At 43.6% G+C, this 11,144-nt stretch overlaps 1 protein-coding gene across 1 annotated transcript; it reads right to left on the bottom strand.

The window, feature by feature from the left end:
- Positions 1–926: 926 nt before the first annotated feature.
- PDCL3 (phosducin like 3) lies at positions 927–8,140 on the bottom strand. Its single transcript, XM_005486434.4, has 6 exons — positions 7,799–8,140; positions 6,338–6,467; positions 4,558–4,648; positions 3,761–3,904; positions 2,691–2,899; positions 927–1,328 (listed from the first exon to the last, which is right to left on the bottom strand). Exons 1-6 carry the CDS (start codon positions 8,123–8,125, stop codon positions 1,186–1,188), a joined length of 1,044 nt encoding a protein of 347 aa, XP_005486491.3. The 5' UTR covers positions 8,126–8,140; the 3' UTR covers positions 927–1,185.
- Between the last annotated feature and the right edge of the window lie 3,004 nt (positions 8,141–11,144).

Below are 11,144 nucleotides of genomic sequence, written 5' to 3'. Positions count from 1 at the left end.
GATTTGTCTCAGAGTTCCAGAATCAGGCTTGAAAGTCACTACAAAATAATAATTTTTTTTTTTAAGTAACACTGCTTTTTGAGTATAGCCTTGTGTACCATCCATCCACAGAATCCATCAGCAATACAACAAAATGTCATTGGGGCAGCTTCAGTAGCAAGAGCTCTTGGAGACTGTTAGCCTGAGTGTAGACCAACTGAAAGTGCAGGTGGACATTAAATCCAACCCAAAGTAATCAAGCAGCTCCAAATATCAGCAGATCTATAATCAAGGTAGTATTTAAGTTTATGCTCTTCTAAAGCTTCAGTTATTATTACTGTAGCTGGAAAATGGAAGTCATTAATGTAGCAAGATGTCAGTTCCTCAAACATCATCCTCCCTCCCATTTGGCAATGGCACTACTGCAGGAATACCTGATTTCTGATATGGTTGAAGAACTCAGCAGTTTCACACTTGAGCACCACTATCTTGCGTTTTATTCTGCAATTAACAGGCAAGATGGTGCAGGAAGTTCAGCCCTTGTGAAAGGCAAAATAATGCTGCTAACTCAGAAGTGGAGCTTGGGACTCAGCAGGACCCAGGAGAGGCTGGCCATCCTCAAGGCCTCTCTCAAGATGCCTGGAATCCCAGCTAACAGCCTCCTGTTGTCCCTCTGGTGCCAGCACATCTCTGCAGAGGACCACACACCACCTTCAGAAGCCCCTGCATCATGGGTACCACTCCCCAGCTCTCTGCGAAGTCCAGGCTGTCAGAGCACAGTGGGCTAAGAGATGGTCCATTTAAGTGCCATAAGCAATTATTTAAGACAGCTATTTAGATTTGATTTGTACAACTTTAGCTTGTTAAAAACAGTGCACTTACAACCACTTCATATTTCAAATTTTTTAAAGTAGCAATTTACTATGAAAATAATAACAAGAGACCTGTTTCTACTTATATCTGTATTTTAAAACCTTTGAGTAAGATTTACTCAGACTTCACTATACAAAATGTCTTTCAGCATCTTAAGTGAAGCTGCAATTTTTAAAAAACAGAAATGTTTTTAGTTTCTAGAGGTTTCTAGAATGACTGTCTTGAAAGGCCACCCTTCTGGGGCTCAGCAAGGCCTTGAGGAGTGTCTCCAGCGTCTGAGGTGGGAGCACTGGCTGCCAGTGCACTGCATCAATCTGGCTGCAGATGCAGGAGTTAGTCATCCTCTGAGTCACTCTCCCCTCTGGCTGGGACACACGCCCTGATTGAGGACATGAGCTGGTCCTGGATCTGCTTCCTGGGGTTCTCTTCGAGGTCTGTCTTGATGGCACCCGACTCAGAAATCTTCCACTCCAATTCTGTGCAGTGCAAAACAAGAGTCATGAATGCAGGGGAGCAAACTGGAGAAAGCCCACCCTTGGCTCCTCAGGTAACTTCCCTCATCATCCTACCACCACCACCACATCAGGGCCCTCCTCCTCTTCTTCCTTCATACCCAGATCCAAGCTCCTGCCCCATTTACCACGCCAGCTCCAGCCAATCCCTCCTTTCCCAGTCCCTAGGGCTGGCACAGGTCTCAGCCCAGGGCACAAAGGTCAGGGTACTGCTCTGTGACAGTGACATCCCCAGTGCCACCCTGCTCACCTTGCAACCAGGAGTGCAAAAGAGGTGATGGATACAGAGCAGCAGCTTTAGAGGCAACTCTCCCACTGAAAGTGAATTCTACCTTCTTCTAACCACACAAGGGCAGAAGACATGTTTGCACATCTATTGCCAGTGAAGGAATACTGCTCATACTTTACAGCTGCTCCCATCATATACTGAGCTCATCACAATCAGAAGAGGCAGAGAATAAATTTAATAAAGGGCAAAAAATTGTGAAAAAAATCATTTACACATCTGAATTATAGGTATTTTCCAGACATGTACCTTGTAAATAGAATTCACCCCTTTGCCTCTACATCACACACTAAATATTAGTTCCTTAAGACAGTAAAGAGAGACTTCACCACCAGCAGTAGGCCCAAATTGGACTGGATTGCTTCCCAGAAGTGGTAGAAAATCAATACAACGCATTCAGTTGAAACCATTCTCCTACTGCTGCTGATAATCCTATCATCAAATCTAATTTCTTTCAGATATTGCAGAAAAATGAACCCAACATCAGACTTTCTTAAATCTTTGGTGAAAGGCAGATGTGCTTAGGGGAGAAGGAAGACATAAAAGAAAAGTGCAGAAATGTCAGTCCACAGTATTTTATTGTGACTTAATTCAGTAATCACAGTACACTTTCTGTAATTACTGAATTAAGCTGACTCAGTCAGGGACAGCAGACAAACGTATGCCATCATCTTGAAAATGTAACAAGGAGCCCTACAATCCAATAGGCAAGTGCAGAGATTATCATATCACTGCTGGCAAGGGCAGTTGCTCATGTCCAAGACACTCTAAGAACATGCATGGGTACTGTTTACCCTTTAATATATCCAGCAAAATTTGTTTCACCCAACACAGGGCACAAATACTTGCACACACAAGACAAATACCTTCATGTTGGCCTATCACTGCTTTTACAAGACAGCATGTGGTTGAGCCATAGGGGGAAAAAAAAATCTAATATGATTTTCAGTACCTCCCTTCTCCTCCTAAGCCTCACCTCTCTCATTCCCAGCAATGCAGTTTTGCTTTTCCTTAGGAAGAGCAGAGATGCAGACACTCACCATCCCTTGTCAGGTTCATGCCACCAAACACCAAGGGCCCAATGAACTGAGCTTTGATGTCTCCCTCCAGGTACACAAATATCGTGGGCAGGTTCTTATCGGGGTAGTTGGGAATGCAGGTGGTAGAGATAGCTTTGATGAATTTCACATCTCTGAACTTCTTTGCAAGCCCGCTCATATGTTGATTTATTAAGGCACAGAGTGGAATTCTGAGAAGAACAGCAACAGACACACAAAAGGAGAAAACAAGAGACAACTTAAAAAGTAAACAGCTCCAGAAGAAAGGTCAGAAATATCACATTGATGACTTTCTGCAAAGACAAAAGTACCAAAATCAACTTCTGTATTCCAGCATTCAAAGGAGATCAGCACCACTGGAGATTTTGGTATGTGGTGGGTTTTTTGTCTTAATATATTAATAACGCATCCTTCCCCTCTAACCCCTTTGTATTCAGGGAAACTGATTAACGAATTTAAGATACTTAGAAGGTGCATGAGCAAGCATAAAAGCAAAGCTGCTCCTGGAAGAAGGTATGCAAATTATGATCAACACCTATGACACAATTAGAGACAAAGAACAACAGCAAGTATTCATAACCTTTCAAAAAAAAATCTAGCAATTTTAACAGACCTTTTTTTCACAAGGTTTTCTATCATGATGACAGGACTGCAAACCTTACTCACTTCATTTGTATGCCACTAGAAACCAAGCTAAATACACACTGATCCTTCCTATTCACAGCCCCTTGCATTTGATCCAGAATAATTTCCAAAGCTTGGATATTTCAGTGGCAGCAGCTACCTCAATGGAAGCTGTATGGTACACATCTTGTTGTGCTGTAGAGATGTATAAAAAAGCCACCTCATGGTAACATCATTCTAGAATGAAGCTCAGCAGTCTTGTCTCAACAGTATTAAAATTACTAATTTGTTTTTATTAAAATTACTGATTTGTTTTCATTTCTTAGAACTCCAAAATCAGTCCTTAGTTCCACAACAACACATTTACCTTGGAGCATTTTCAGCTATTGACAGTGCAAGGTTTAATGGTTTAAAAAAAGAAATCTTACCCTTGTTTGTAGAGATGTAAGACTACCCATATACCTTTTCCAGCTTTTGTAACTTCTTGAACATAATCTTTTCCTGAAATCTCCAAGACTTCCCCGAATTTATTCTTCATTTGAGCTGCCTTCATTTCTGCTAACCTTTGCTGCCTGGATAGCCAGGAATGAAAAAGACATCTTGTGAATAGATGCATTTCTTTTGACAGAATGTAACTTAAAGGAGCTGGTTGAGGCCCAGACATCAGAGACAAATTACAAACTTCTTCTAACCGCAGAGCAATAAAAGCAAAATGACACTGTACATGCTCTTGTATTTGCATCATGGGCTAAAGCCACATGCAAGAAGTAAATGTGTGTTTCATTAAATGCTTTTTTTCCTCATTTCTGACCTCACTAGACTTTTCTTCTGCAGATAATACACTACCAAACTAAATGGCAAAAGCCATGAGAGATGTTATGAGATAGAGGGAAACCAACACTAATTATGCAAATCTGCAGCACCTTAATCTCATTGACACAAGAATTAGGAAATACTGGAGGTGATTTTCAAAGCTCTCAGGATCTCTGGCCATACACTCAGCAGGTGCACATTATCTCTGCAAAGCTGGGCTGTAGATAAAGGATACCGAATTCAAAAGCTGTTATCCTTTTAAAGACACTTAGAAGCTCCACAAGAGACCAGAAACACAACCCCCTTCTTCCATCATCCTAAAAACATCCTTTCTCTTCAACAATATCTAAAAGCATATAAAAGAAAGACCCTCCAATTATCATTAAAGCCAAATTCTGCAAGCTGCTCTGACCTGTACATTTCAATAGCTCTCTCATCTTCCTCATTAAATTCATCTTCATTCTCTTCTAGCTCTTCCAGAGTCATGTCCTCATAAGTTTTTACTAGAATAGAAGAAGCATTAAATCAGCAAAAACCTCATTCCAGGATTAACACTCATTAACTTTCATCAGTCCAACAGAATTTATTTACTCTAAAGACAGATTAATAGGAAGTGTGCAGTAGATTTTTAAAAAATATTATCTTAGAATAATAGAATGGCTTGGTTGAAAGGGACCTTAAAAATCACCCAGTTCCAACCCTCCCTGCCAAGAGGGACACCTCCTACTAAACCAGGTTGCTCAACGGCCCATGAAACCTGGCCTTGAACACTTCCAGCAATGGGACATCCACAATTTCTCTGGGCAACCTGTTCCAGTGCTTCACAACCCTCACAGCAAAGAATTTCTTCTTAATATCTAATCTAAACCTACTGTCCTTCACCTTAAAGCCATCCCCCCTTGTCCTATCTACCACTACATGGTCTCAAAGTTGGAACTGCCCTTAGGAGTTGGGACTTCAATGATCCTTGTGGGTCCCTTCCAACACAGGATATTCTATGGTTCTATTCTATGATTCCAAAAAGAGTCATAGAATTCTATTCCCTCCCCAGCTCTTTTTTCAGTTCCTTTGTCACTGGAAGGTTCGTGCTAAAGTTCTTCCCCAAGCCTTCTCCTCTCCAGGCCAAGCAGCCCCAGTCTTCTCAGCCTGTCATTATTATTCCTACTGGATTGTTAGGAAGTGTTATGTGCTTTAGACATACACATGGAAAGAATATGATGGAAAAGGCCTCTGAGCTGAAGGCTGCCCAGACTAGCACCCAACTACCTGCATGAGCTTTCAAGTTTATAGCAGCTGCAGCACAGACATGCACGTTCACCGGGCAGATTCCCTTTACACTGCTCCTGTTTCAGTTTTCAAACATGTACTTCCATAAAAAGTAAATGTTTCTATGCTAGAAGAATCCATGTGCTCAGGAATGTATTTGTTTTATACCATTAACAGCTGATCACCCTGCACAGATGAAGCTTTAGTATCCCTACAGACCTGGAAAATGACACAGTACAGTCCTGTGGGGCACTAAGCTTTGAAAAAGAAGAATTAAATTTAAGGTAATCTGAAGTAATGAAGTCCTTGGAAATGTTTTGGTTTAGAGGCCTGTGTTTAAAAATGAGAATGAGGACACTTATCCCAAACTCTCAACATCTAACTTTCAAGATCAATATTCAAATCTATATATCAATATCTAACTCCTACTAAGAGTTCTCCAACAGCATCACATAATAAATAGACAATAAGTGTTACAAACATTTATTAAGCACAAACACCTGTGCCTGTTTAAAGACTAAAATAAATAATTTGAAGACTAAAGTCAAATAATGCAGAGTATTCCTGAATGGTGCCCCATGTCCTCATAATGTTTCCACATGGAAATTTTCTGTAAGGTCAGATCTGTTTACAGCTGTGGTGGTCAAAATGGTCCCATAGTATTTACCTCTCATTCCATCCTTCTAATTACACCTTGGCTGAAGTATGCTTATTCCTAACAGTAGAAATATAAATAAAGTCACTTAATTATAAGGTATTTTGTTCAAGAATAGCTTAGGACACAAGTCTTTTTTTTTCCCCCATGCAGATGCTGAAATCACTTTGGCTGTGTGGCATATAAACATTGCTGCTGGTCATTTCTTTGAGAAAGCTTCCCCCAGGAGCCATTTCAACTCTGCTGCTGCCTGAGTTGGCTGGTCACTCACCCAGAGATTTCTGAAGGATGGCAAACTGCTCCTCTTCCTTTGCCCGTTCCTGTTCCTCCACATTTTCCTTTGGAGGAAGGATCCCTTTCTTGCGCAGAATGTCATTCCACTCCGTGTCTTTGTTTGGATCCTAGAGGAGAACAACAAATGGATGGCATTTCTTCAAGGTGAATTTTACCACTTCCAGAACTTAATGCAGTTGCTAAACTGGTAACTGGATGGATCCTCCTGACACCGAGGCTTCTTTCCAGCCCCAGACCTGCAGCACCGTGAAGACTGATTTTGTTTTAATCCATCTCACTCACAGCACATACAGGTCTTGGCTGGGTACCAAAGTTTGAAGCACTGTAACCACTGCTGCATCTCTCACAAAGTGAGACCAAAGGAGAGGGTATTAACTGGGTGACAGAGCAGTGTGCTAATCTGAGGGCTTCCTTATAGACCCTCAGCAGGACAGGCCACAAAATCAAGGGCCACTGCATCAGGAAGCACTAGCGACATGAGACACACACAGGCACCAACCTTACGGACTCAGTACATCTCCTTGTCAGATTCAAGTCAGAGTGACTATGTAAGTGTTTAGAGAAAAGCAAGCCATTTCTGTCAGCCAAGTCCATTGCTAAGGATTCACATCTAAATCTACAGCTAGACTCTTCCTGAGATTTTAATGTAAAATAGTTGCAACAATCCTGCAAAACAAGGCCAGTATCCCCCTGCGTATTGGTGAAAAGCAAAGTAGCTGAGTATGAAATTTTCTGATTTAGCAGGCAATTTTATTTTTTAAAATAGAAGAAATTTCAGTGATAAGCACCTATAGGTTGGTTGTGCTTCCTTGCTGTCTTGGCCTAGGTCCAGTTTAGAAACTGAACACACCTAGTGCATTGCTATAGCTTATATCAGCACACCTTACACCAGGTCTGTTCACAGCCACACAACCATCTCTGTTCCCGACTAAGCCCCAGTACTTATGGACTACGGGACACAGGAAGAGGGGGTAGGGGGCAGAAGGGGAGAAGAAACAGAAGAAAATAAAGAACAATGTGGCTCAACAAACACAACGCCATACTTTTTTTCCCCAGTCCTGACCGTGGTCACCTTTCTCTCAACCCCGCATTTACTATCATTTACTATCGCACTGATGCAGTGCCTGAAACGCCGACTCGCTCACTACAGTAGTGAAATAAGTACCGTAGCTGCAAAAAAAGCAACAAACTGCCACAAACGCAGCCATGGAGCCGCCGAACAACACCGCCCCGTGACAGCCACCTCTGCCCCGAGAGAGCGGCACGAACCCGGGCCGCCCCACCCCGCTGCCCCGGGCCCTCGGCCGGCGAGGGCGGCCCGTGGCTGCCGGCGGGGCCCAGCCCAGGGTGCGGCCCCGGCCCTGGCCCTGCCGGGCTGGCCCCGCAGCACCGCCCGCAGAGGCCGGTGCGGGGACCCGCGGGCAGCGCAGCTGCTCACCTGCATGGTGCCGGCGGGGCCGGGCCGGGCCCGAGCAGCGGCGCTGGGCAAGGCCGGGCAGGGCCGGTCCCGGCGTGCGCGGCGCGGCCGGAGGAGGCGGCGCTCCCGGCGGGCGGGCCCGGCACCGCCACAGCCGCCGCTTCCCGCAGCGCCTAATAAGGATGGTCCCGGCCGAGGGAGGGCTCGGGCCGCTACGGGCCGTGAGGGGTGAACGCAGAGCGATTGGAAGGCACCCTGAGGATCAAAAATCCTCCTGCCGTGGGCAGGGACACCTGCCCGTAAAACGGGTTGTTCCAAGCCCCTTCCAACCTGACATGGAATAACCATGCTTGAGCAGGGAGGCTGGACAGGTGACTGACTTACTGTGGTCCCTCCCAGTCTTTTCCTGTGATTCCCTGTAACTTCTGTTTCCACTGAGCCTTTTTTATCTGTTTGGATTTCATACCCTGCTTTATTTCCCTACTGGTTTATCTGCTTACTTCCTTTCCCTGATCTGTTAGAAAATAAAATAAATAAAATAAGCAATCTAACCTGTATTATCTATTCTTATTAGGTATAATCAGGTATACTTGTGGTGTTATTATGATTGGCTCACAGCCAAATGATATTACCAGAAATTTGTCTCTTGATACTTTTATTTCAGCTTTGAGTCCGTGTTAAAGTATAACTCAGAAAACACTGAGAAGTGTGCCAGATGTGGTGACCCAAATCCGTTTGGGATCACACCCCATTCCAAACAAACAGACACCTAGGCCTGCCCTTTCAAAGAACTGAGCAGATCTCTTCAGCTTGCCTTTCAGAGACATATAGCAGAGGGAAGAGACCTGCTCCTGCCTCCCTTCCCCTCCTTTTATGCTCCAGCCTAGTGGATAGCACACTTACCCAGATCTCAGTCCCCATAAAAGAGCCCTAAAGAATCTCAGCTCTAGCAAGGGGCTGAAATGAAAATTTAGAAGTCCCACTTCCACGTATTGTAATGTTTTGGGCATCCCATTAGCAGCCAGTTATTGTGGAGCGGGCTTGCCACGTTCCCTGTGCTAAATCCAGGTTACTGAAGGGAAGGCACAGACACCTTTTCTGCCTCTGAATTAGGAGAAATGACACCTGTGCTTCGAGAGGATGTCAGTCCTCGTGGTGAGCTTTTGGACGTGCAGAGGGTGCCCCATACTGGTTGTTCAATGCCCTGAGATGGCAGGAAACTCAGCCTCACTCAGCTTATACTGAGTGCTCATCCTAGTAGGAAAAGTGGGTGAGTGCCACAAATGCACATGCTGTGAGACTCTGACCCACAGCTGATGTCTGGCAGGCAGAACCAGAGGCTGAACTGTTCATGACAGTTTTGTTGTCTGAGTATTTTGCCAGAGCCTGTTCTTCTAGGAGTACCTCTGATTTAAACAATCATCTTCTGTGGCTGCAATACTGTTCACACCCACGGCTCTTGTATGTTGCTGGTTGGAAGCTACTTTGAGTGCCAGAAAACGAACACAGAAAGAACATGAGCAGGAAGTGAGCACTCATTTCTTTAAAGGCTGCTCAAAAATATTCCTTTGCCTGAGGTGAGATTTTTGCCCAGGTGAGCAAAGAGGAACTAGTCAAGCACTCTCAGCACCAAAGCCACAGTAAAACCTGAGCCCCATCTGGGACAGAGTTACCAGAAGAGGGGGCAGAAGCCTAAATCTTAGGAGCAGTCCCATCACATCACATCACTTAGTTGGGCTCAGACACATTGTGAACCAAGCATGACTCTACCCAGAACACATCAAAAGCAAAACAGTTTCCCCCTCCCTCCCTCCAACTAAAAATATATTTACAAAGCCCATTTTCCCTATGTATTTCTATCAAGCTTCAGCAGGAAGAAGATAACTGCTTTTACACACAGCATGCAGACAGAAGTACTCCAGCCAGAGTGGGTGAGAGCTGGCAGTGCCGTAGTGAGGCTGAAATGGAGCTATGGCTCAGCCCCTGCAGACAGCCTGCCTTCTTCCCCCTGTCCCCAGCCAATTTGCTTCTGAGCAGCTGTAATGTATTTCTTCATTTTCACCAAATCAGGGATTAGGTGAGGGAAGATGAAGCATATGTGTAAATGACTCATTAATTACCCAGGTGACCCACTGGTAAGGAGAAAAAGTTGCTTATAAAAAGGTTCTGGGCCTAGGGTGGACTGTATGTGACTTGTTTGTGCTTGGGTGCAGGTTGCAGGAAGGCATAGCCTAGGAGAAAAAAAAAAAAAAAGAATTTTTGAAGGTAATGTGATGTACTTTTCATTTATAACGTATTGTAGAAAATTTGGGGTTATGTGCTTTGTGTTATTTTGTAAGTTAGCTGCCTCTATTACACAGTATGGCTGTACTGTGAATAATTTGGAAAAAGTATTGTCTGGTAATAGGGATAAGGAGTTATAAGGGCTTTGTTTGCTTGGATTTTAGTAGCAGCTGGGTTTTTTTTAAGTTTTACTGTTTTTTCCACCTTCTTTTCAAAGCTTATTCTGATTTTTTTTAATAGTTAAATCTTTCACTAAAAACCCTAAATATTAATGTAGTGATGGGTGTTTTTGTATGCTGTTAACAGCTGTGCTAGAAGTTAACTGTCCTGTTTATTGATAGACTAGAAGTGTTATTTAAATAAGGAGTTTTGCTACTCCAGTTGTAGGAGTATTCTCGCTGGGCTGAATTTCCTTCATCATGAGATAGTAATTTCTTTTCTTCAGTCTGCATTGTGCTGTCCAAATCAATTTATCCTTTTCCTGGTACAGAAGACCTCTAGTAGTATTCTCATAGAAGCCAAAGAATACAGCTTAGGGAATTATTTAAAGCTGTATATGAAAATGCCCTGGGGTATTTTGGGTATAACAAGCTGTAGGCTGCAAGAATTTTTCCATATTTAGATTTGAAATGGAGGGATGTTGTAACTTGATAGTAGAAGTTATGATGCAGATTGCTCTTGAAAGAAGAGACAGACCTCAAGTTAGCTTTGAGGTAACAGTTAAAAAAAAATCTTGCTGAAGAAGACCCACCGTGCCTCAATCCTAAATACACTCCAAGTAGCAGGGGAAAGCCTCTCTCCTTTTGAGCCCTTCCTATCTAACTTTAATAACCCTTGTCAGGTTTTGCAATGAGATCCTTCTCCTAAAAGGCAGGCTGGAAAAGGGCAATAACTGTTAAAATTTTAGCTCTGCTGTTGATGAACTGTGGTGTATGGTGAGCTCTGTCCTCAAGCAGAGAATGAGCTTTCCCCTAGATGTGGAAGAGCAGAGCTGACCTTGCTGTTTCCTCCTCTCGCTGTCCATTAGCTGTAGCACCCAAGTGCTTTGACGACCTCCAGCCCTCTGTGTGTCCTCGCTGCCAGA

The sequence above is a fragment of the Zonotrichia albicollis genome, chromosome 2, assembly GCF_047830755.1.
Source record: "Zonotrichia albicollis isolate bZonAlb1 chromosome 2, bZonAlb1.hap1, whole genome shotgun sequence".
In the NCBI taxonomy this organism is placed as follows: Eukaryota; Metazoa; Chordata; class Aves; order Passeriformes; family Passerellidae; genus Zonotrichia; species Zonotrichia albicollis.
Note: the sequence above shows the minus strand (reverse complement) of the source record. Positions and strands in the feature narration are given on the sequence as shown.